This window comes from Coregonus clupeaformis, chromosome 29 (genome assembly GCF_020615455.1).
Source record: "Coregonus clupeaformis isolate EN_2021a chromosome 29, ASM2061545v1, whole genome shotgun sequence".
NCBI classification, from domain to species: Eukaryota; Metazoa; Chordata; class Actinopteri; order Salmoniformes; family Salmonidae; genus Coregonus; species Coregonus clupeaformis.
Genome location: NC_059220.1, coordinates 47,853,031 through 47,879,343, shown reverse-complemented (window position 1 = coordinate 47,879,343; position 26,313 = coordinate 47,853,031). Strand labels below are relative to the sequence as shown.

Here is a 26,313-nt window from a genome sequence, read left to right as displayed (position 1 = left end):
GGGTCGTCCTCGAGCTCGGGTCGGCGCACGGCTGGAGCCGTCGCGTCAAGGGGGGGTACTGTCACGGTTTCGGCCGAGGCTGCTCCTCTTCCTTGTTCGGGCGGACTTCGGCGGTCGTCGTCTCCGGAGTACTAGCTGCCACCGTTCTATGTTTCTTGTTCATTTGGTTTTGTCTGTTCATAACACCTGTCCCTTATTTGTGTCTTGATTGTTCCCCTTATTTAGTTTGTTTGTTTGGGTCAGGTGTTATGCGTGATTGTTTGATTGTCAGCCTACCTCTGTATAGTGTATTGTATTTCTCTCGTTGTGTTTTACCGAGAGCTCGCACTGTGTGCGCTTTTCTTGTTTTGACGCACTGTGTTTTTGTGCGTAATTGTTTGCGCCACCCGGTTGGGTTGGCGACTCGTGTGTTCTCGTGTTTTGGTGAACATTACTAAACGGTTGAAGTCATCCTGGTGCCTGCGCTTGATTCCTTCCACTCACCTACATACACCATTCTGACAAGCTGCAATTCAAAACCGTTGCATAAAGAGATAATTTTCAAGTTGGTTCCAGAAAGGATAGGCTAGGTGTTAAATGTCTTGCTAAAAGAGGAGCAAGTGCTGCTCGGAATGCAATTTAGGTGCTGATATAATGTAGGAGGTCATGCTTGCTGCAGTCTGCCTACTTAGCAGCTTCCCACCGTATTCATTCTCCATTACATCAGACATGAGGCCGTTTACAGCAGTTAATTACACACTCCAAAGTTAATATTAATGAGGCCAATTATGATTTACCCCAATTTGACATGATGCCAACATGATAATAAAATGACTATAATATTGTCTCTCAGTTAACCTAATTATTAGGCCATCGTCAAACCATTTACTTGATGTACACTATATATACAAAAGTATGTGGACACCTCTTCAAATTAGTGGATTTGTCTATTTCAGCCACACCCTTTTCTGACAGCTGTATAAAATCGGGCACACAGCCATGCAATCTCCATAGACAAAAATTGGCAGTAGAATGGCCATACTGAAGAGCTCAATGACTTTCAATGTGACACTGTCATAAGATGCCACCTTTCCTACAAGTCAGTTCATGAAATTTCTGCACTGCTATAGCTGCCCCGGTCAACCGTAAGTTCTGTTATTGTGAAGTGGAAATGTCTAGGAGCAACAACGGCTCAGCCGTGAAGTGGTAGGCCACACAAGCTCACAGAACGGGACCGCAGAGTGCTGAAGCGCATAGTGCATAAAAATAGTCTGTCCTCGGTTGCAACACTCACTACCGAGTTCCAAACTGCCTCTGGAAGCAACATCAGCACTATAACTGTTATTCGGGAGCTTCATGAAATGGGTTTCCATTGCCAAGCAGCCACACACAAGCCTAAGATCACCATGCGCAATGCCAAGCGTCGGCTGGAGTGGTGTAAAGCTCGGACTCTGGAGCAGTGGAAACGCGTTCTCTGGAGTGATGAATCACGCTTCACCATCTGGCAGTCCGACGGACGAATCTGGGTTTGGCGGATGCCAGGAGAACGCTACCTTCCCCAATGCATAGTGCCAACTCTAAAGTTTGGTGGAGGAGGAATAATAGTCTGGGGCTGTTTTTCATGGTTCGGGCTAGGCCCCTTAGTTCCAGTGAAGGGAAATCGTAACGCTACAGTGTACAATGACATTCTAGATGATGCTGTGCTTCCAACTTTGTGGCAACATGACAATGCCCCCTTGCACAAAGCGAGGTCCATACATAAATGGTTTGTCCATTGGTGTGGAAGAACTTGACTGGCTTGCACAGGGCCCTGACCTCAACCCCATCGAACACCTATGGGATGAATTGGAACGCCGACTGCGAGCCAGGCCTAATCGCCCAACATCAGTGCCCGACCTCACTAATGCTCTTGTGGCTGAATGGAAGCAAGTGCCCACAGCAATGTTCCAACATCTAGTGGAAAGTCTTCCCAGAAGAGTGGAGGCTGTTATAGAAGCAAAGGGGGGACCAACTCCATATTAATGCCCATGATTTTGGAATGATATGTTCAACGACCAGGTGTCCACATACTTATGGTCATGTAGTGTATGAGGTTATATCAGAGAGCCTTCATCTTTAGAATGGCTATGGTTGGGAAGTAGGCCTAGGGCCTAAGCAATAGTTGATGCTCAAAATGTTATTCAAAGCAATATGAGCAGAAGAGGCCCTAAGCAAGATTTGGTTTAAAGTTAATTTCCTGCAATTCTACACATTTTGCCATGACTGTCAGCGACTGACAAAACAAGAAGGCTCTAAGCAGGGGCTCTAAGCGACCGCTTATGTCACTTATGCCTGGAGCCAGCCCTGCATGGATTTAATATAGGTTTAAGTAGGGCTATACTTTCATTGTAGGTTGTTGATGGGTGGACATTGGATAGCCTAAAACAATTAACTAAATTTGCTCCATCACAGGGAGAAACCTAGATTTCAAGGACACGCAAATACAGTCGTTGTCATTGGTTTACATTTAGTTTGGAGTTGTTCAGATTGTGGTTGATTTAGGAAGAATCTTAATTATGCACTTTGCAACAAAGTTTTGCCTTGATATTGATTTCTTCATAGTCCTGGGCTGCGGCGTCTCGTGAAGCAGGTTTGATAAATGCAGCAAGTTTGATGGTCTGTGCAGAGAAATAATCTCCGTCGCTGTTAGAGCAGATTGATATGACCACTGGTAGTTAATTCTGACCTCCATATACTTCGGTAATCCTTGTGAAAATCGTGGCTCTTGGAATGATATATATTGCTCGTTGTCCCAGCGCAACAGCGGTCTCGCGAATTCAGCGCATGAATATTATCTCTAGCATGCCACTTCGGAAGTAGGTCACCGTTTTACCATGTATCAGCTCTATTGGGTGCTCGTTTTATTTCTCAATTACACGTCGACACTGTTCATCATTTATAAAAGGTGTAATTTGAATTAAGAGTGGACTCAAATCGACCATCTATCGGGACCTAAGGTAAAATTATATAGCGCATAATGCATCATATTTAATGTATAGCCTATACGTTGTAATAACATGCTTATAATTGCTTTATTATGCTTGCAGTCAGAGATCATGATTATTCATTACCTGCATCCACCTGAACCGTTACTTCTGATATTATAGTATAGCCTGCCATCCTGTTAAAATAGCACATGTCGGTAGCCGAACTCAAGAATTTAGAACATATTTTTTGACAATGCATTATCAATCTCATAATTTGGGTTTAACCGGATTATAATGACTGACTATAATATTAGGCTAAATATTCGATTAGTAGGCTAATCGCTCATCTAAATACTGAACACGCATTGAGTCGTGTGAGTTTGCGGTCTAGGCTCATAGCCTCGTTGCTCATGGTGGTAAATTAATATGGTAAACCCCGAAGCGTGATAGATGATATAAGAGCGGTTCTGGTTTCTGTGATACGCCCTATGAAAACTGCACTGTAGCGGAAGGTCGGTTTAAAAATATATATTGTCACGTACACCAGATAGCTGCAGTGAAATGTTTGTTTTACAGGCAGTGACATTTTGGTTACCGAACCAGCAACGCTCTAACCGCTAGGTTACCTGGTTCCCTCATCATATCCATGGTCTTCCACCTCTTTCTCCCATTATTATTTTAGTGTAGGCTTTGTGGGTTACATGACGATGCCCTTTATATTATTAGGCTTCTCCATATCCAGCAGTATTTGGCACCAGTCCACTTGTCTTGGTCACTCATAGAGTGGCCAAAGTGCAAATATTGCACCAAGACCAACTTTAGGTTTTATTAAAAGTTAAAAACAATATGATATGAAATATCATAAACTATATAATATATATATATATTTTTTTTCTTTATCCAAGTTATCCTTAGCTTTTTCATTTTTCAATAAAACATTTCTGTAGAAAACAATGTGCTTCAGTTACACATGATTCGTTCCATAGCCTGTTGTCTTATTCCAATGAAGCAACTTGATTTGATATCCATAGACAGAAACTCAATGCGTGTCTCCTTCTGTTCCCTCATTATCTCTAAATAAAATGGTCTTTCTCATGTATTGCATTTCATGGTCCCCTGAGTCCACTGGAATGTCCCTTTAAGTTGTGGGATGTTTGGAAATGCAAGGCTAAAAATGCAGTCCAGAATCAAGTCAACTGAACATTATTCTGGTTTTCATTTAAAACATGTATGTCTGCTATAGAATAGGAAAGTGCTGAACAAAGAACAACATCATGCAGAGAGTAGGCTTGTTTTTAGAGGGAAAATTACATTTACTTTTTGGGATTCTTTTCTTGATACACATCTTAGTATTGATTTGTAAATTAAATGATTATAACCTATGAAAACAAGATTACCAGACCCACAGGCATCTGTTCAAGTTTTTGTTGTTGTTGTCATATCTTATTCTTATCTTGACTCAGTAGTGGGTGTTTGCAAAGGTTACTCTTTGGTTGTAAATGATTGGAGGAAACCAGTGCAATGTTATTGTTATTGTGAAGATAAAAAGGTCCCGGGTTCAGTTAGTATTTGTTTTTTTTCAAATACTGCACTTGATTGATCTTACTTGGCACAATGGACTCAATGGAATAGTCCCAAATGTGCAAACCCCACCTATCCGGCACTCAAGACAGGCTCAATGCAAGGCATGTATTTGAGAGAACCCACATCTGTAAGAGTCTTGCATTTGGTAGCAATCATGCATATGATGCATATAGACAAGGGGTATCCTGCACTCCAAAAGGCAATTAATGTAGCCTACATCAAACTTCTGTTCTAACTGATGTGTAAGGAATTTGTGTGAATAACAGAAAACAACATCAATAGAATGGCAGGCTGGGGTCCTATAAAGTGCCATACTATTGGTGTGTATAGAGCCTACTGTTATAAAGTGGTATTTCATACCAAATCCAGCTCCTGTAGTCCTGTTATTGTTTTTAGTCCAGTTATTTATGTGTGCGTAAAAAACCTCCTCCATTCATCAATAATTTCCCACTGCCTTAATTGGGGGTAACTAGTTAGTTTAGAGTTATGTGTGTTATTCTGCATTGATTTCAGTGGGTAGGCTAATTGTAAGGAAAGTGTTTGCTTAGTAGTCACACCAACATTTGAATGGTTGCAGATTGATGATAGGCATTTGATGATATTTTCATAGTATGATAGAAAAACATGAATTGCATTTACATTTTAGTCATTTAGCAGACGCTCTTATCGAGAGCGACTTACAGTTAGTGAGTGCATACATTATTATATATTTTTTAATACTGGCGAATCGAACCCACAACCCTGGCGTTGCAAACGCCATGCTCTACCAACTGAGCTACATCCCTGCCGGCCATTCCCTCCCCTACCCTGGACGACGCTGGGCCAATTGTGCGCCGCCCCATGGGTCTCCCGGTCGCGACAGAGCCTGGATTCGAACCAGGATCTCTAGTGGCACAGCTAGAACTGCGATGCAGTGCCTTAGACCACTTATCATAAGCGATGCAGCGATACAGTGCTGCTCCACTTATCATAAGAGAAAGCAGTTATAGAATGTCCATCTTAAGCCAACCTTCAGACTTTAACTATTAGGCTTTTTCAAGCAGACTATGGATCATATCAGCTTTTAGGTTTTATCTCCATGCAGCCAGTATTGGAAAAAATACTTCAATCCGGATTGTACATCACTTCAGGGAGTCTAAGATATGAATGGCCTCTGTGGAAAGTGGTGCTTCTCTGGAGTGTGAATGACAATCCACTCTTAAACATGATGACTTGAGTGTTATTGTATTGCCCAGGGAGCACAAAAACTTGAATTATCCCAGTTTACTCTAGTGTTCTGTGCCATAGAGGACATACAGTGCATTCAGAAAGTATTCAGACCCCTTGACTTGTTACACATTTTGTTACATTACAGCCTTATTCTAAAATTGATTAAATTGTTTTCTTCCCTCATCAATCTACACACAATACCCCATAATGACAAAGCCACATTTATTAAGAATAAAAAACAGAAATACCTAATTTACATAAGTATTCAGACCCTTTGCTATGAGACTCGAAATTGAACTCAGGTGCATCTTGTTTCCATTGATCATCCTTGAGATGTTTCTACTTGATTGTAGTCCACCTGTGGTAAATTCAATTGATTGGACATGATTTGGAAAGGTGCACACCTGTTGACAGTGCATGTCCGAGCAAAAACCAAGCCATGAGGTCATAGGAATTGTCCATAGAGCTCCAAGACAGGATTGTGTTGAGGCAAAGATCTGGGGAAGGGTACCAAACAATGTCTGCAGCATTGAAGGTCCCCAAGAACACAGTGGCCTCCATTATTCTTAAATGAAAGAAGTTTGGAACCACCAAGGCTCTTCCTAGAGCTGGCCCTCCGGCCAAACTGAGCAATCGGAGAAGAAGGGCCTTGGTCAGGGAGGTGACCAAGAACCTGATGGCCACTCTGACAGAGCTCTAGAGTTCCTCTGTGGAGGTGGGAGAACCTTCCAGAAGGACAACCATCTCTGCAGCACTCCACCAATCAGGCCTTTATGGTAGAGTGGCCAGACAGAAGCCACTTTTATCCATTTTAGAATAAGGCATAAGGCTGTAACATAACAAAATGTGGAAAAGTCAAGGGGTCTGAATACTTTCCGAATGCACTGTAAATGTTAGAGTAGTATCTTTGCCCTCCTGAGAGGTTGTAATAAGCATGTCATTTGAAGCTCTTTCCATTGAATACACAGTCCAGGGTTAATGTGTGGTTCACCTGATAATACAAAGCTCGATTGATGAATTTGACATTTTAGTCATTTAGCAGACGCTCTTATCCAGAACAACTTACATGAGCAGTTAGGGTTAAGTGCCTTGCTCAAGGGCACATCAACAGATTTTTCACCTAGTCGGCTGGGGGATTCGAACCAGTGACATTTCCGTTTTCTGGCCCAACACTCTTAACCGCTATGCTACCTGCCGAATCACTTAAGCATGATTGGAACTACACAATGGGATAGGGCAAGTTTTTGCTTTCCTGGAAACATGACTCAATACTGTGTGTGTTGTGAGGGTGTGTGTGGTTTTCCCGGTTACTGTGTGTGTGTGTGTGTCCACCTGAGGGGAAATTCCTCAATTGAGATGATCCTATGGATGTCAGCAGCAGTACCCTTCTGACCTTGTGGCTTATTTAAAACCCATATCCCCTCTGTGTTGAAAGCGTCGTAGCGGTTTGGGCTAGAAACTAATATGATCCCACAATGGAAAGCTGAGACTCTCCCGAACACGTACCATAATATAAACTGTATTGAGCCTAACTTTCTTAATTGGCGTGCATCCACTGTCATGTCGGCTACGTTTCTGCAAAAAACTCTCCCCATTTATTGATATTTTCGATGTCTCCTCCCCAGGGTCTGTGTGAAGGGATGTGATGACCCATGCACAACAGAAGGACTCTCTGAGCAGATACCACCCCGGTGACTCCTGGGAGCAGGTAGGGGGGCTGCCACATGCTGAGGCCATGGTGGGGGTAGGCCGGCCTGATTGCCCAAAACTAAAAAGAGGGAGGCCCAAGAAGATCAAGAGGGGCCAAGCGAAAGAGCGCAAGGATCAGAGAGTGGTGGAGAAGAAGGAGGAGGAGAAGGACAGGAAGCTGTACCCTCTCAGGGCCAGGACACTGGATCTATGTGAGGGGGACACCCTCGACTGTCGCGTCCTTCTCACCCGTCTGGAGGAGAGCAGTGATGAGGACAAGGCGAGCTGCTTGAAGGGTCGAATCGAGACCAAAGAAGAAGGGAGCCGTAACCTGGTGCGTGGAAGAACCAAGCCCTGCAATTCTAGACAAAATACCTTCAAAGCTTATCGGCAATTGCAGGAACCAAACAAACAATCAAAAGTGTTATGCACATTACCTGTCGTGGAGCCTCGCAAACGGAGAATGGCCTCTCTCAATGCGGAGGCTGTGAATAGTCTGCTCTTATACAGAGAATATCGTCAACGGACCAGACTCACAAATAATCTGGCAAAAGATTTAGTAATTTTGGGACACAACACCCCAAGGGGTCCCAAAGTGGCAAAGTCGGACATTTATGTAACTGGAAGTTCCAAACAAAACAAAAAGTCTATGAAGATGGAGGACGTGGATCTGCTGAGTCTGTACGGTCCCACCCCCAGGCGTCAAGCCAGCCTCAACGCCACTGCTTTGCTCAAGATCACCAGCACCTCCTTCAAAGCCAAACACCGGGTGGCCAAGACCAACTGCATGCAACTGAGTGCAGTACTGAAGACCAAACAGTCGCTGCACCCCAAGCTAAAGAAACAGCAGCATCATAAACTCCAACACTGGCAATCCCAGACCCAACCACAGCTGGTTCAAAGATGCTGTAACCTCTATAAGAGGGAGTCATTCCACCCCGAACCCCAGTGGGAGGGGATTACAGGGGGGAACGGCTCCATCAGATCTGGCTTCCAGTGTCGAGCCTTGCTGGGCTACCCGATGAAGTCTGTGAAGGAGGAGCAGGTCGATACCCAGGTGACTCCTTCTTTCTACTGCTGCTCCCAAGAAAGGTCAGTGGAGTACTGCCACCGACTGGCCCAGTTCCTCAACCAGAAGAGCTTCGATGATGACAAACTTGAGGATCGTTCGCTCTCCAAGTGCTACCTCCCCTCTCCCCGTTCCCTGGCCCACCCACATGCCCTAACCATAGGCCCCCACCATTACCCGTGTTACTCGGGCTACTATGTCCACGTTGCCCACCATGAAACCCCCTCTACCCACATGACCTCCGTGAGCTCCAGCCCCATGCCCTACCCGCCCTCCTCTGTGGCCCCCATAACGTTGTGCCCTGGTGAGGTCCAGAACCCCAAGCTGCTCTCCCCGACAGACTCTCACCCCTCAGGAATCGCCCACCCGGTCTACTGCTATGGAGAACCCTGCCAAATCAGTGGCTACGCATATAGAGCAGTACCGACCCTAGCCAGCAAGAGGTGCTGTTATAACGCAGGCTGTTCCAGCTGCAGCCACAAGATTAAAATGGGTAAGGGGAGGCAGAAATGCCTATATATACAGTCACCTCCAAAATTATTAGCACCCTTGATAAAGATGAGCAAAAAATACTGTATAAAATAAATGATATAAATATTGAGCTATATTGTATGCTTAATTTAAAAATAAATATTATTATATACAAATACAATTGCTCAGAGAAAGAGATTTTGTTAAACAAGTAAGTAAAACAAGTAAATTATTGGCACCTCAAAAGATTATTATAAATAACATCTAACGAAATAAAATCTGCAGTAACATTCTACTTTTTTAAGTTAATCTCAGTTTAAGGAACTGTATTGTGGCCTTCCATGGCTTCCTATATGTAAAATCCCTTTGTCATTCATCATGTGAAAAGGCAAACTACTCATAAATGAAAAGAGATAAATGGTTGTTGACCTTCATAAATCAGGCAATGGGTAAAAAAAAGCTAAAAATACTAATATAACACTTAACACTATTAGGGCAACAATTAAGAAGTTTAAAACCAATGGAACAGTGGTAAACTTGCCTGGTATCTTGTCCCCACGCACAGTGAGGAAGATGGTTCTGGAGGCAAAGAAAAATCCAAGGGCCAAAGTTGGAGAATTACATTCACCACATCCATACCAATATGCTCTTTGGAAGGGTTGCCAAAGGAAATCCTTTATTAAGAGCAACCAACAATTGTAAATGGGTTTGGACCCAGTGCTATGGTCAGATTACATGAAAATAGAGCTCTTTGGCCACGCACACCGGTGGTGGGTTTGGAGACAAAACAAGGATGCATATTCAGAAAAGAACCTCATACCCAGCTAGCACATAACGTTCTGAGAACCATATGTTTCGTAGGGCTTGGTGAGAGTGTGGTTATCCTTTGGTTATTTTGCATACAACCATCCCACAATAATTTTCTTGGTATTTTATTACTTTAACAGAAGTTTCCTAAAAGTTCAAACATGGTTGGATTTGATTTTGATTTTGATAATGTTTTAGGAATGTTCTACAACTGGTATGAAAAAAGTATGAAAATGTATGCACTCACTAACTGTAAGTCACTCTGGATAAGAGCGTCTGCTAAATGACTAAAATGTAAAAATGTAAAATGTTTGACATTGGGAATTTCTCACATTGTTCTGAGAACGTTAAGAAACAACGTCCTTCTGTGGAAAGTAATTCAGTAATTCAGCATAACATTTCCTACAGGTTTCCTCATGGTTCTTTTTAAAGTCATGTTCTCAAATTGTTCTGAGAACATTAAGAAAACTTTCCATAAAAAAAACACAAGAAAACGTTAGTAACGTCCGGAGAACGTTCTAAGAATGTTATTTAAAAACATGCATTCCATTCTCAGAATGTTAAAACTTTCCATAAAAAACACAAAACTTTATTAACATTCAGAGAACGTTCTAAAAATGTTATTTAAAAACATATACATTCCGTTCTCAGCATCAACCAAACTACATGTATCTCTATCCTCTATCTTGTGTCGTGACGTGACTTACTTTAATTCATTGACTGTTATTTATCGAATCACCTAACTATGTTTAATTGTCAGTCGATTAAATTAATCATGTAACAACTAACTCATTAGGAATTTGGGGCACCACGGAATAAGTTGTTTAACGAGTTATCATATCCAAAATTAAACTCTTAGATATACAGTGGGGGAAAAAAGTATTTAGTCAGCTACCAATTGTGCAAGTTCTCCCACTTAAAAAGATGAGAGAGGCCTGTAATTTTCATCATAGGTACACGTCAACTATGACAGACAAATTGAGAAAAAAAAATCCAGAAAATCACATTGTAGGATTTTTAATGAATTTATTTGCAAATTATGGTGGAAAATAAGTATTTGGTCACCTACAAACAAGCAAGATTTCTAGCTCTCACAGACCTGTAACTTCTTCTTTAAGAGGCTCCTCTGTCCTCCACTCGTTACCTGTATTAATGGCACCTGATTGAACTTGTTATCAGTATAAAAGACACCTGTCCACAACCTCAAACAGTCACACTCCAAACTCCACTATGGCCAAGACCAAAGAGCTGTCAAAGGACACCAGAAACAAAATTGTAGACCTGCACCAGGCTGGGAAGACTGAATCTGCAATAGGTAAGCAGCTTGGTTTGAAGAAATCAACTGTGGGAGCAATTATTAGGAAATGGAAGACATACAAGACCACTGATAATCTCCCTCGATCTGGGGCTCCACGCAAGATCTCACCCCGTGGGGTCAAAATGATCACAAGAACGGTGAGCAAAAATCCCAGAACCACACGGGGGGACCTAGTGAATTACCTGCAGAGAGCTGGGACCAAAGTAACAAAGCCTACCATCAGTAACACACTACGCCGCCAGGGAGTCAAATCCTGCAGTGCCAGACGTGTCCCCCTGCTTAAGCCAGTACATGTCCAGGCCCGTCTGAAGTTTGCTAGAGTGCATTTGGATGATCCAGAAGAGGATTGGGGAATGTCATATGGTCAGATGAAACCAAAATAGAACTTTTTGGTAAAAACTCACCTCGTCGTGTTTGCAGGACAAAGAATGCTGAGTTGCATCCAAAGAACACCATACCTACTGTGAAGCATGAGGGTGGAAGCATCATGCTTTGGGGCTGTTTTTCTGCAAAAGGACCAGGACGACTGATCCGTGTAAAGGAAAGAATGAATGGGGCCATGTATCGTGAGATTTTGAGTGAAAACCTCCTTCCATCAGCAAGGGCATTGAAGATGAAACGTGGCTGGGTCTTTCAGCATGACAATGATCCCAAACACACCGCCCGGGCAACGAAGGAGTGGCTTCGTAAGAAGCATTTCAAGGTCCTGGAGTGGCCTAGCCAGTCTCCAGATCTCAACCCCATAGAAAATCTTTGGAGGGAGTTGAAAGTCCGTGTTGCCCAGCGACAGCCCCAAAACATCACTGCTCTAGAGGAGATCTGCATGGAGGAATGGGCCAAAATACCAGCAACAGTGTGTGAAAACCTTGTGAAGACTTACAGAAAACGTTTGACCTGTGTCATTGCCAACAAAGGGTATATAACAAAGTATTGAGAAACTTTTGTTATTGACCAAATACTTATTTTCCACCATAATTTGCAAATAAATTCATAAAAAATCCTACAATGTGATTTTCTGGATTATCTTTTCTCATTTTGTCTGTCATAGTTGACGTGTACCTATGATGAAAATTACAGACCCATCTCATCTTTTTAAGTGGGAGAACTTGCACAATTGGTGGCTGACTAAATACTTTTTTCCCCCACTGTATATATAAACTCAGCAAAAAAATAAATGTCCTCTCACTGTCAACTGCGTTTATTTTGAGCAAATTTAACATGTGTAAATATTTGTATGAACATAACAAGATTCAACAACTGAGACATAAACTGAACAAGTTCCATAGACATGTGACTAACAGAAATTGAAGAATGTGTCCCTGAACAAAGGGGGGGTCAAAATCTAAAGTAACAGTCAGTATCTGGTGTGGCCACCAGCTGCATTAAGTACTGCAGTGTATCTCCTCCTCATGGACTGCACCAGATTTGCCAGTTCTTGCTATGAGATGTTACCCCACTCTTCCACCAAGGCACCTGCAAGTTCCCGGACATTTCTGGGGGGGAATGGCCCTAGCCCTCAGACCATGACGGACCCTCCACCTCCAAATTGATCCCACTCCAGAGTACAGGCCTCGGTGTAACACTCATTCCTTCGACGATAAACGCGAATCCGACCATCACCCCTGGTGAGACAAAACCGCAACTCATCAGTGAAGAGCACTTTTTGCCAGTCCTGTCTGGTCCAGCGACGGTGGGTTTGTGCCCATTGGCGACGTTGTTGCCGGTGATGTCTGGTGAGGACCTGCCTTACAACAGGCCTACAAGCCCTCAGTCCAGCCTCTCTCAGCTTATTGCGGACAGTCTGAGCACTGATGGAGGGATTGTGCGTTCCTGGTGTAACTCAGGCAGCTGTTGTTGCCATCCTGTACCTGTCCCACAGGTATGATGTTCGGATGTACCGATCCTGTGCAGGTGTTGTTACACGTGGTCTGCCACTGCGAGGATGATCAGCTGTCCGTCCTGTCTCCCTGTAGCGCTGTCTTAGGCGTCTCACAGTACGGACATTGCAATTTATTGCCCTGGCCACATCTGCAGTCCTCATGCCAAAGGCACGTTCACGCAGATGAGCAGGGACCCTGGGCGTCTTTCTTTTGGTGTTTTTCAGAGTCAGTAGAAAGGCCTCTTTAGTGTCCTAAGTTTTCATAACTGACCTTAATTGCCTACCGTCTGTAAGCTGTTAGTGTCTTAACGACCGTTCCACAGGTGAATGTTCATTAATTGTTTATGGTTCATTGAACAAGCATGGGAAACAGTGTTTAAACCCTTTACAATGAAGATCTGTGAAGTTATTTGGATTTTTACCATTTATCTTTGAAAGACAGGTTCCTGAAAAAGGGACGTTTCTTTTTTTCCTGAGTTTTATGTTATATATCGATAACAGTCACTTATTAAATAATTACCTCTTTCAGTCTCATTCTGAACGTCGCATAATCCTTGAACTTGCAAGAACCCTAACCTTATTGATGTATCAGCAATACACAAATTGGCTAAATTATTTATTTACTAACTAACTAAATAATAACACAATACAAACACACACACACACACACACACACCTAGGTTATTGGTTAAAAACGTAATACAATAAAAAAAATAGCATGAATGCTTGGGTAGCAGGAGGGTCAGAGACAGAGATTCAAACTATCGTGGTTACTTTGAAAACGACGATCACGGAAATACAAATGCTTAAAACCCCACTATCCTCTCATTCGGATTAGAAATGCAACATGTATTTATGTATAGCTGTCCTCGATAGCTGAGTTGATGATATAGGACTCTGGTTTGCCCACCAGAGATCCCAATGTCCTTAGTAGAGTTTCTGGTCATAGTGGTGGTTAGAATTGATACTTCAGCGTACCCTGTAGTTCATACAGACGATCTGTTAGAATAGATACTTCAGATGTACCAACGGTTGTCTGAGAGGGATTGTCCTTCCCAACTCGTGTCTTTAGTGAAAGTTCTCTAGACGACTATACATTTTACATTTACATTTTAGTCATTTAGCAGACGCTCTTATCCAGAGCGACTTACAGTTAGTGAGTGCATACATTATATTTTTCATACTGGCCCCCCGTGGGTATCGAACCCACAACCCTGGCGTTGCAAACGCCATGCTCTACCAACTGAGCTACATCCCTGCCGGCCATTCCCTCCCCTACCCTGGACGACGCTGGGCCAATTGTGCGCCGCCCCATGGGTCTCCCGGTCATGGCCGGCTACGACAGAGCCTGGATTTGAACCAGGATCTCGTGGCACAGCTAGCACTGCGATGCAGTGCCTTAGACCACTGCGCCACTCGGGAGACTTGCCTGATACATGCCTGTAAGGTTCTGTATTTATTTTCTTAGTCAACCTTGTGTTCTTGAACGTAGCCCTGTTTCTTTGTTTTCTTGAACGTAGCCCTGTCTTTCATTTTCATTTTGTCATTTTTGTTCATTGATTTCACCTGTGTTAGTTACTCACCTGGTCTCATTAGCTCCTTATTTAGTTCAGTTCTTTCTGTTTGTGCCTTGTGAGGTATTGTTCGTTTTGACTCTACTAAGCCTTTTCCTAGCTCGTTTGTGAGAACCAGTTATAGACTTCAGTCCTAGTTTTTGATTATCCTGCCTGTTTGCTACCTGTGTATGACCATTGCCTGCCTGTGACCATGATTCCTGCCTTTTGCGAAGGCAAAATAAACACCTGCCGCGCTCTGCGCGTGAATCTACACCTTTTTCTCCCTGAGTATTCATTACAATGCCAGCTGCAGACTGAGATGATAAGGTCTAGTGTGTTGTCTTCTTCTTCACCTCGTGTAGAGGTAGAGAGTTTCAGAGTTTCACCATTTTGTCATATTCAGCTTGCACTGCATGTTGGCTGGTCTGTAGAGTTTAACCATTTTGTAACGTTTAACTCACGCTTCACGTCTGCTGGTCTGTAGCGTGTCAACCATTTTAAGGGGCTTCCTGGTCTAACCATTTTAAGCCGTGTAGCTTCAGCTTCACGCTTCCTCGTCTGGTAGAAATTCAACCATTTGCAACATCCGGTTTATACCGTAATCTGCTTGGTCTGAGGTGAATTTCGTCACGAGGGGTTTTATACTTGAGTAGAAAAGGGGGCGTTTCATCATGTTTGTGCTCATCTGGGCGTGGCCAATGACTGAGAACAAATCAATATGGAAAACAGTCATCTCATCTAGAATGCTAAAATCACATCGTTATCTTCACAAAATTATTATTATACTTAATCATTCGTTTTGTACAACAATTAGATGCAAACCTCATCACTGGGAAGTGTACACCCCCAGAGATACAGTTATGTTGTTCCACCGTCTTTAATGACATCACAACATAGTAACGAATTTGACATGATTGTTCTTTAAGTCCCCACCGACCATTTCCCACTTTCTTTGAAGTAGGAATATTGTTTCATTATCCACTTTTGGATGTCGGAGTCTTGGCGGGAAGACTTCCTTTGTTCCACAGGGAAATTCCCTCTCCAAATACTGCATGGCATGGAAAATAACATTTCTTTAAGGAATTTACGACCAGTCATAAAACTGCCCCCCAGGAAAGGGGGTGTACAAACTTTTGCCTAGCCGGCATCTTTGATCCTCAACCTATGAGGGCAAGTCATGACACTTGTGAAGTGTTTTCAGCTGTGGCCACTAATTGGCCACACCTGATCTTAACGAGTGCTTGTTTCCTTTGAAATGGATAGACATCAGAAAATCATAGGTTCGAATTGCACTGACATGGTGCCACAATAAAAAATAAATGTGTTTGCATGATTAATGCCTAAGCAAATGAATTTCCATGTGTGTTTGGAATTCAAAACAGTTAGCCTAAGCTAGCAGTGTTATTAAAAGTCTTATTGAAACATGTTCTCAGAACGTTATTTAATAATTACCTTCAAATAACCTATAATTTCCATTCTCAAATCGTTAATAAAGCCTCCCAGGTAAACTTTCAGGGAACCATAATAAAACATTCCCAGAATCTCCCTGCAACCTAAGAATTAACGTTCACAGAACAGGCAACATTTTCACTTCAAGTTCTCAGAATGTTTAAAAAACGTTCAGTTTTACCGGTCAGGAAATGTATGGCGTCATTCCCAGAACTAATGGGAAACCAAAAACGTATGTTCCCACAACTTCCAAGGAACCAAATGTGCTAGCAGGGTACCTACAGTACTTTAAAATATGGTGGTGGATCTTTGATGTTATGGGGCTGTTTTGCTTCCACTGGTCCTGGGGCCCTTGTTGAGGTCAACGGCATCAAGAACTTTACCATGTACCAGGATATTTTAGCCAAAAACCTAGTTGCCTCTGCCAGGAGGTTCAAATTGGCCACAAGTGGATCTTCCAGCAAGACAATAACCCCAAGCACACAGCAAAATCCACAAAGAAAGGATTAATTGACCACAAAATCCACATTTTGACAATGGTCATCACAATCTCCAGACTACAATGCCATTGAAAACCTGTGGTTTGAATTGAAGGGGGCAGTCCATAAGCGCAAACCAAAGGATATCAAGGATCTGGAAATATTCTGTATGGAGGAATGGTCTAAGATCCCTCTCAATGTGTTCTCCAATCTCATAAAACATTTTACAAAATAGCTCAGTGCCGTTATCCTTGCAAGGAAAGGATGCCGGAGTATTCAAAACAGGGGTGCCAATCATTTTAAAACCTATATTTTTGAGATTTTATTTTTAGCACTTGTTAAACAAAATCTATTTCTCTGAGCAATTGTATTAGTCTAAAATAATATATATTTTTTGAGCTTACAATATATCTCAGTATTTGTCTAATTTATTTTATACCGGGTTTATTGCTCATCTTTATCAAGGATGCTATTCATTTTGAAGGTGTATGCAGTGATAATGATGTGAACGGGCCATGATGGGTGCAGAGTGTTAACCACATGTTTGAGATGGCTCAGTGTCCTTTTAGTCCATCAGTCAAACCAGCACCAATCTGCAGAGAATACTAATGTTTTGATCTTTAGAGTACTCCTCACAGGAATGGCAGTTACAGAGAAATGTTACAGAGAATCAGAAATGTCACATAGGAAGCAAAAATCTACATTTTTCAAGAAAGTTGTTCAGTCATGTTCTCCGGATTCATTCAGTGGGGTCTAAAAGCCTGGTAGGGTTGAAAATCCACAGTCCTGAGCTGAACTTTGTTTCTTTATCCCTGCCCTCCACTCTACGTGCATGGTCAGTGGAGTGCCTTAACTACTGTATCTAGCCACAAGTTGCATGAGTATGAGTAATCACCACAGATGGTTTAGATAGAATGTACTGTATTTACTACTGAAGCTGAGTAGTATTCATGCAGAGATGCCAAGCTGTGGACCCCAGTTACTCCGAAATCCCAATTGCTCCCAGTTGTCCTCTATATAGGGTCTGTTAATCTTTGTAGCAGAGCTTGGTACTGTACACACAAGACAGGCTGACATGATTCCACATGTTGTTACTATCAACCAGGAGTCCCAAAGTATAATAGCCCCTATATGGTTCTTTAGTCACTGCCTCAGGAGCAGCGGAGGACAGCAGAACAGGGCCACTGCCACTGAGGTAATTTGTTCTCAGCTGGTCTGTGGTCAGGTCTTATTTGCCAGGGACCACAGCAGCACTCACAACCTCATTAAATAGGCCGATTACAGATCAAGATGGCGTATCATTGGCATTGCACAGTCAGAGGTGCTATTAGCTGAAGTACATTTATATTTGGCAGTGTCTCTGTTGAGCCGCCTGCTTTGAAGTGACACAGAAATTGACCCTTTTCCCCAAAGAAGTGATCGAGAAATCTTTTTTTATTTTCAGCTACAACAAGATTGAGATAATTTATTATAATGTGACATTTATTGTATAATCTCTCATCCTAGCTGGCCTTAATGGTCAGGTGAAGCTGCCCTACACTAGTGTGATTTGTTGATTCCTATGGGTTTTTTAAAGACACCATACACTCCGACATTACATTAGAGTACATTACAGCATCTCCACTACCTTTGTGCACAGATCCAATCATGCATCAGATAATGTAATAATATATTTCCAGGAATAAACAGAAGTGGTAAATGAGTAACGATTGAGATGATGGGAGTCAAGTAACAGAAATGCTATAATACAACAAAAAAACACATTTAGCGTAATAGGAGGCTAAACGATATTCACAAAAAAAGGTGCATAAAATGCTTTGACCCTCCACTGACTGGCATCACTTTGTATATTACAGTATCATATCAACAGGGGTGTAAATACAGTGCTCCCTCCCTTCTGATGATCCTTAATGGCCTCCTGTGACTTTAACCAGTTCTCTGATCCCACACTGCCGGTCTGTGGTCCATCAGGCCACAATAAATGGCCATCTCTGTCATTCTGATGTGCATTTGTGGCCTGCTGTGTCAGCCCTGTGCCTCACATCTTCAATTAATACAGGGGATACAGATAGGCAGTGTTCTAATCTCTACTGCATGCAGCGTCACTGTTTCTATATCAGTGGCGCTGAAACAGAGTGGGCCCACCATGACAGGAAAGGAGAGGATGAGTGTGGAGTTTTTGTGAGGGTGTGTGTGAGGGTGTGTGTGTGGGTGCATGTGTGTGTGTTTAAGAGACTGATCACTCCAGTGTCTGACAGCTCCACTTTTCCCCACAGAAGACTACTCCTCGTCTCTGGAGGACCATAGCTCCTCCTCTGTCCCAGCCTCCCCCGCACCCCGGACCCTCTCCGGCTGCCCCGCCAGCCCCAGCACTCCCCCAGCTGCCCAATCAGTGGCCTGCTTTCAGACCTCTCTATCAAACCCCAGGCAACCGCAGGTCCCGCTGCAGGTGGCCCGGGAGTGCCCTCAGAGTGCCAAGCCACCCAGCGGCTCTCTGTCTGGGGTGAGCGACGACTCGCCATCCGTCTGCCCCCACATTCAAGACAAGCAGCAGCTTGGGCCCGCCGGCCGCGCAGCCAGCAGAGCTGCCAAACAGCAGAGGATCACCCGTCGTCGGGCAACCAATGGCTGGCTGCCTGTGGGCATGCCCTTCAAGAGGGAGGTTTTCACTGTGGTATGTGTTGCTGTGTTAAAGGGATAATCCACCCCCAGAAATAAAAATCATGAAACTCCTGTCAATTTGGTGAAAGCCTATGTTTTATCAGTAGGTAAAATAACAATATTTAGATATAAAATAACAATATTTAGATATTTAACTTCTAAGTGGTCCGTCTGTGAAATCAGGAAATCGTGTAGGAACGCGACATAGCTACTGTACATGGTTCTCGTCACTGGAGATAGGGCATCACACTATCACATTTCATAACGCTTTTAAAACAAATACCTGCACTCCAGATCATCAAATCAGCCAATAGATGGTATGGGCATAGTTATCTAGAACAGCGATTCTCAACTGGTGGGAGGATTTGAATGGGTCGCTGGTGTCAAAAAAATTAATAAAATAATAATAATTTAATGAAAAAATATTCCAGTCTGAACTGAAGTGACTTAAACCAGGTAGAAAGTGTGTAGAAATTATAATGAATTGACATTTTTAAATAATTTTATCTATGAACAATCTTTCTTCAATAACAGTATTTTTAATATAGAGCTATTAGCAGCCCCATTTTGGTTGATTTTGTGGTCTCAAACCAGTGAGTTTATTAACATTCTTCTCCAAGAATATGGGCAAAATGTAATTATTGACAATGAAAGTGGTGGGAATGTTGTTCCCTTGTCATAAAATTGCTACATTTAATATCAATATAGCATTTAAAATATACTGAAAAAATATATAAATGCAACATGAAGTGTTGGTCCCATGTTTTATGAGCTGAGATAAAGGATCCCAGAAATGTACCATACGCACTAAAAGCTTATTTTTCTTGTGTGCACAAATTTGTTTACATCCCTGTTAGTGAGCATTTCTCCTTTGCAAAGATAATCCATCTACCTGACAGGTGTGGCATATCAAGAAGCTGATTAAACAGCATGATCATTACACAGGTGCACCTTGTGCTGGGGACAATAAAAGGAAGGCCACTCTAAAATGTGCAGTTTTGAGGGAGCATGCAATTGGCATGCTGACTGCAGGAATGTCCACCAGAGCTGTTGCCAGAGAATTGAATGTTCATTTCTCTACCATAAGCCTCCAACTTCGTTTTACAGAATTTGGCAGTACGTCCATCCGGCCTCAAAACCGCAGACAACGTGTAACCACGCCAGCCCAGGACCTCCAGATCCGGCTTCTTCACCTGCGGGATCATCTGAGGGGGTGCTGAGGAGTATTTCTGTTTATAATAAAGCCCTTTTGTAGAGAAAAACTCATTCTGATTGGCTGGGCCTGGCTCCCCAATGGGTGGGCCTGGCTCCCCAGCGGCTGGGCCTGTGCCCTCCCAGGCCGACCCATGGCTGCGCCCTTGTGCAGTCCTGTGAAATCCATAGATTAGGGCCTAATGAATTTATTTTAATTAACTGATTTACTATGAACTGTAAATTCTTTGAAATTGTTGCATGTTGCGTCTATATTTTTGTTCAGTATAGTTTTCCAGATTGTATTTTGTCGATTATATTTTGCGATTCGAATATTGGGTCGCGATAATTTGGGTCCCGAGGCAAAACCAGTTGAGAACCACTGGTCTAGAACACAGCCATCCGTCTATATCATTATGACAAAGTATATATTTCGCTTAGATGTGCTCAATCTAAACAGTCCACCAAATTATTCAATTCAGTTTCTCCTTCAAGTACCATCTCGCAATGCGCCCTGTGTGCCTGTGGGAAATGTGGGAAAGGGCCATTGTTGCCATTGCAATGTACTCTGCACTCACTCTGGGCAGAGAGGAACTGCAAGTTGAACTCAGTGTGATAGACTCCTAAATAGATAGAGCAGTTTGTTTAGGCAATTTTACAGCTAGCTAGCTACTTCAAATGCTGATATTTACTTTGGTATTATTGTGTGTAGCTACGTTTGCTAGCTAGCTACCTAGCTAGCCCAGAGAGAGAGCATTGCATTGTGGGTTTTGTAATCTACGTGAGCTGCAACAGATTTCCACAACGATTTTCACATGTTGCTACCAACCTTGTTACAACAACAAAATGAAACATTTCTTCACAAAATGTTGTTGTTTTCACATATTAGTGTTATTTAACACTGTTCAACACTGGAATTAGTGATTTGGGGTGGATTATTCCTTTAAGAGATATTGCTTGTACCTTGTAAGGTAGCTAGCTGAGGCTACAGAGTATTATAATTCGTACTCTAAAGATAAACTTTGTCTGAATGCATGTATGATATTATTACACATCATGTGCTTAGCATGTGCTTGCATGTACTAACAACATTGCTAATAGTATGTGGCAACAACGGTGATATATTGACTATGTTTCCAGGGGGAGGAGACAACAGTATTGCGCAAATGTTTCGAAGGGGTCAAGCGGGATGGGGAGGTCATTCGGGTTCGAGACACAGTCCTGCTGCGCTCTGGCCCCAGGAAGAAGTCTCTGCCCTATATAGCCAAAATCTCAGCCCTGTGGGAGGACTCAGAATCTGGTGAGGCGCCACCTTTTTTACACAAAGCTAAACTGACACAGACGGATGAAAAACTAAACTATAGCCATGTTTAAAACCATAGACCCACAGGTTCAAATAGTTTTGATTTTGTTTGAAATACTTCAGATTGAGCTTGCCTGGCTCAATTGAGCTTGATTGAGCTTGCCTGGCACACTGGAACTAATGAAATAGTCCCAAAAGTACAAAACCTGCCCATCTTTCATTCCAGGCAGGAATCAAACGCTCAAAACATTAGAATGAAAACAAATACCATTTGAACCAAGGTCTGTTAAACAGACCATTGTTTGCCGCATAATCATTTATAGAATGTGACAAAACGTGAAATATTATGGATCCTACCCATCACCGGATGGAATCCCTACCCATCACAATTCGATACAACCTTAGTTATCCTCTTCTCACTCTGAAAATTGTGTGTGTATACTCAGGAGAGATGATGATGAGCCTGTTTTGGTACTACCGCCCAGAACACACACAGGGAGGCCGCAATCCCAGCACACACTGTGAGGTGAGTTCGCAGAAAGCCGAGTTCACACTGTGTGGCTGCCATCCACAATGTTTGTCCAGCCCCAGCCTGGTTCTCCATAGGGAATGAGATGGCAAACACATTGCTTCCGTTGAATTATGTATTTCCCGGAGAAATAGGCTACAGGCTTCCCGTTGTCAATATCCCTCAGGAACAAACAGACTTTGTTCACCCAGGCTAGAAATAATAAACATCAGCCATATTCACAACCCACTGGGCACAGACGTCAATTCAACGTTTATTCCATGTTAGTTCAACGTAATTTCATTGAAATGACGTGGAAAAAACGTTGATTCAATCAGTGTGTGCCCAGTGGAAATGATCTGCGAGAGAGCTAGGTTGTGTTCGGCAGGGAGAAAAACGTTTTGAAACAGGGAGGCACCAACTGAACTTGTCCAATGAAAACACTGATTTTCATTACCTGTTGTAAAAGGTTTTGCTACATTGTGCCCTACTTAATACCCTAAGCTTTGAGAAGACCAAAGCTACTGCTTTGCTCTACTAAAGCCTCTGTAAGGATAACTAGCTAGGATTAAATCAAGACACATTTTTGATTTCCCATGACTGTGTGATTTCCTGATGGGAAGTGGGTTTTGGTGATGATGTCAGAAACACACAGTTAGGGGATTCCTCTTTATATTAAAGGGATAGTTCAGTAAAAACATATTTTGATACATGTAAATATGTAAAATTGCTGAAATATCCCTTTAAGCAAGGTATTTGTTTTGGTTCATAAGTGAAGATTCACGCATCATTTTCTTCCGCCTTGTCACCTGACTTCGTTTCCAGAATGAGATTTTTGCATCTCGGCATCAGGACCAGAACAGTGTGGCCTGCATTGAAGACAAGTGCTACGTTTTGACGTTAGCACAGTACTGTAGGTAAGATGTCTGTTTTTCGCTGATGGGAGATGGGGTGTGAGAATCAATAGGATGTGGGAGTCACAAGATGTTGAGTGGATTGTATTACATTGTATCTGTTGCATTGTGTTTGTTCACTTATTTTTCTCTGTGGGCTATTCTAAGATGTTAAAGGGCAATTCCACCACTTTTCAACCTCATATTCATTATCTCCAGCACCCTACAAGTGTCTAGATATGTAAAAACTGTGCGTTTCTATGATCTGTGGTTAAAAAGACAAAAACAAATGCTTCTCTGTGACATCACAAGGTAGTGTTATAAGTACGAAAAACTGTGATTTTCAAAACCATCAACGAGTTCCTAGCCAGAGGGAGGGTATTTTCTTGCTCTCCACGTAACCGTGAATCTCATAGTTTTCACAAATGTTTTAACTTCTGATGACGTCATCGGGAGGAACTTTTTGAATGTTATATATTTTTCTACAAAACGTAGAAATGTGCCGTTTTCACATATGTAGACACTGGTATTGTGCTGGAGATAATGAAAATGAGGTTGAAAGGTGGTGGAATTGCCATTTAAGTATTTGGGTGGTCTTCTTGACATGGTGTTTCAGATTTTGTGCCTTGGTGAAACGTCGCGGGGAGGGTCTCCCTGAAAGTGCCACCAGAATGGTGCCGCCTTGTGTTGAAAACAGCACCCCTGCCCACCGTTGTGTGCCCACGGACATCGACCCCAACCTGGTGTTTGTTTGTCGCCACGTCTACGACTTCCGCTACGGGCGCATCCTGAAGAACCTGCAGTAGTGGTGGAACTAAGGAATCTTAAACAGTGAAAGAAGAGGCTAAAAAGACACGATTTTTGTGCTTTCCTCAGAATCCTCACCAAAAGAGCCAGCTGAGACAGACCAAGCCACTCCGTTTTGAGAGGGGTCAACAGTTTTAGGCTGAATAAGTCTGGAAGTGTTTTTTATCAATGTCTCTCTCTCTCTCTCTCTCGCTCTCTCTGTGAGGGATTTGAGAAGGGTCACACTTGGTCAATGAGGAAAAAAATATTATCATGCCGAGCACAAATCCCCTTTTTTGTTTTTACTACTGATTTTATTTTTGCATCATCTCATGACTTTGCCTATATCTATGTGGGTTAGTAGTCACGTTTTGTGTTGACAGATGGTACCAGTTATGACTTGTTTTGTATTTAATGGGATGACTCATAAATTAAATGGTGGCTTAACACTTGTATCTGTAGTGATTTAGTCTTGAATTTAAAAGTTTAATTGGCTTAAGTGCATAGAGAAATATGTATTTATATATGGAGAAAATGTAATTTATTTTTTAAAGTAATTTAGGAGTGAATTATTTTGACTTTTCAAAGCAAGGAAAGAGCCTACGAGAAGATTTTTATTCCTAAATAGAAATAATCCAGGCGTTTGCCAGCACTGACTCACTGTCTGCACTGTCTTAGAGGTAAAGTACAGGTGAATCCCAAACCAGCCCCTTGCCTCTACCAACTCACTTGAGTTGTCACGTGTTGTTGAAGAAACTCCTAGGGGGACTTCCAGAGTGGAGAGGTGATAAAATAAGCCCATCAACTTCGGTACACACTCCTCACTTGAATGGTGCAATTCATGTTTCACATTTAAATAATAATATGAGCATGAAATTCTAATTAACTAATTCCCCTTCTCGTTTTAGCAGATATAAACCTCAGTAACAGTTAACAGATTATATTTAATTTGTGAGGTAATTTATTTGGTATTTGCTCGAAATAAGACACAAACAAATGCACATTGCATATAGTTAGGCACGCCTCTCCATTCTTTTGTATGAAATTGCGCAAACTCCAAACATCTTGTGCTGCGTGTTGGGATAGCACTTCGCGCTGGAGCCGGCAGCCTGGCTGGCTCGGTCAAAGTGGGGTCTAATTAGCCCCTAGACCCTCAATCATTTTTTGGACATTTGTGCATATGGCGGAGGCGTGCGTGAACGTGCAAATGGTAGGGCAGAGGGGAAAGGACTGGTTTTGGATTCAGCATATGAGTGGCCAGTGACTCTTAACTGGAAGGACCAAATATCCCGTGGGTTTTCCAGGCCACCCCCAAGATAATGTTTTTTCCCTAATCCCTGCCTTGAATTGACCAATGAACAGGTGTTTGAACCCAACACCCACCCAGCCATTATCCAGAACTTGCCTTACATCCCGCAGGTTCACATTTGGGATGCAAGCCCCAATACGTTCACAGTTCACACTGCACCAAAAGCCCTGCCTTCTGTCTAAACCAAAGGTTGTCAGTGAGTGGAGCTACAGTTCAGTACAAGCCTCTCCTACCCTTCACTCAGGCCCTTCCCATGTTACTTTGCACTAATCCATGTTCCGTTACGAGATTGACTGTGTCCTTAGTGCTGAAACTGCTACTAATTTGTCATCATCGAAGTCACACTGTGTATTAATCCGCGTGTGTTTGCTTAGATCAGAGGGAATCAAAGTTTGGTATCACAATTCCTGGGAAAGCTTCCTGTCTGATCAACATATATGCACACACACACACACACACACACACACACACACACACACACACACACACACACACACACACACACACACACACACACACATACAGAAAAGCCTGCTTCTGAGATGTATCTTGATGTAGAGTTCACCAGCCATATAACAATCTCTTACACGCTCGATTCCTTTATGTCCAATCAAAGATGTGAAAGATTTGTCTTGCATGGCCTGTTGTCCCTGCCTGTCTCGGGGGACTCAGTGTCCAACGGGCGGCAGGTAGCCAAGCGTTTAAGAGCGTTGGTCGTTGGTTCGAATCCCCTAGCTGGCAAAAACTCTGCCATTCTGCCCTTGAGCAAGTCAGTTAACTCCCAACAATAACTGCTCCCTGGGCGCCGATGACGTCGATTAAGGCATCCCCCCGCACCTCTCTAATTCAGAGGGGTTGGGTTAAATGTGGAAGACACATTTCAGTTGAATGCATTCAGTTGTGCAACTGACTAGGTGTCCCCTTTCCATGAAAAGTAGGACAACATTATTGTTATTTTTTAAATGTAATTTATTTCTTGTGAAATTCTGTTAATTGCTAACAAATGGATGTACCAAAAAGGGGATGGAAGGGGTGTAAAATGTCACATTCAACTCATTCCCTGGTGTAAAAAACTCTGAATTCTAAGTTTCTTATGTGCATATGTTACAAGTTTTAGCATGGAGTTTGTGGGAATTCTTGGAAAGGATATTCTTAGCACAGAGTGTTTGTATAATTTAACATGGACCTGTGTAATATAAAAACCTAT

At 42.6% G+C, this 26,313-nt stretch overlaps 1 protein-coding gene across 1 annotated transcript; it reads left to right on the top strand.

Moving 5' to 3' along the window:
- Positions 1 to 2,781: 2,781 nt before the first annotated feature.
- On the top strand, positions 2,782 to 26,313 carry bahd1 (bromo adjacent homology domain containing 1). Its single transcript, XM_041855609.2, has 7 exons — positions 2,782 to 2,975; positions 7,364 to 8,989; positions 18,732 to 19,129; positions 21,448 to 21,607; positions 22,057 to 22,136; positions 22,944 to 23,035; positions 23,628 to 26,313. The coding sequence occupies exons 2-7, from the start codon at positions 7,384 to 7,386 to the stop codon at positions 23,815 to 23,817; spliced, it is 2,526 nt and encodes an 841-aa protein (XP_041711543.2). The 5' UTR covers positions 2,782 to 2,975; positions 7,364 to 7,383; the 3' UTR covers positions 23,818 to 26,313.

What these genes read in the sequence shown, in the direction of transcription:
- bahd1 (XM_041855609.2), top strand. Translation starts at nt 7,384, where the DNA reads ATGACCCATGCACAACAGAAGGACTCTCTGAGCAGATACCACCCCGGT. An exon ending in AGAGGGAGGTTTTCACTGTG is followed by an intron (nt 19,130 to 21,447) that starts GTATGTGTTGCT and finishes CTATGTTTCCAG; the next exon opens with GGGGAGGAGACAACAGTATT. An exon ending in ATCCCAGCACACACTGTGAG is followed by an intron (nt 22,137 to 22,943) that starts GTGAGTTCGCAG and finishes CTTCGTTTCCAG; the next exon opens with AATGAGATTTTTGCATCTCG.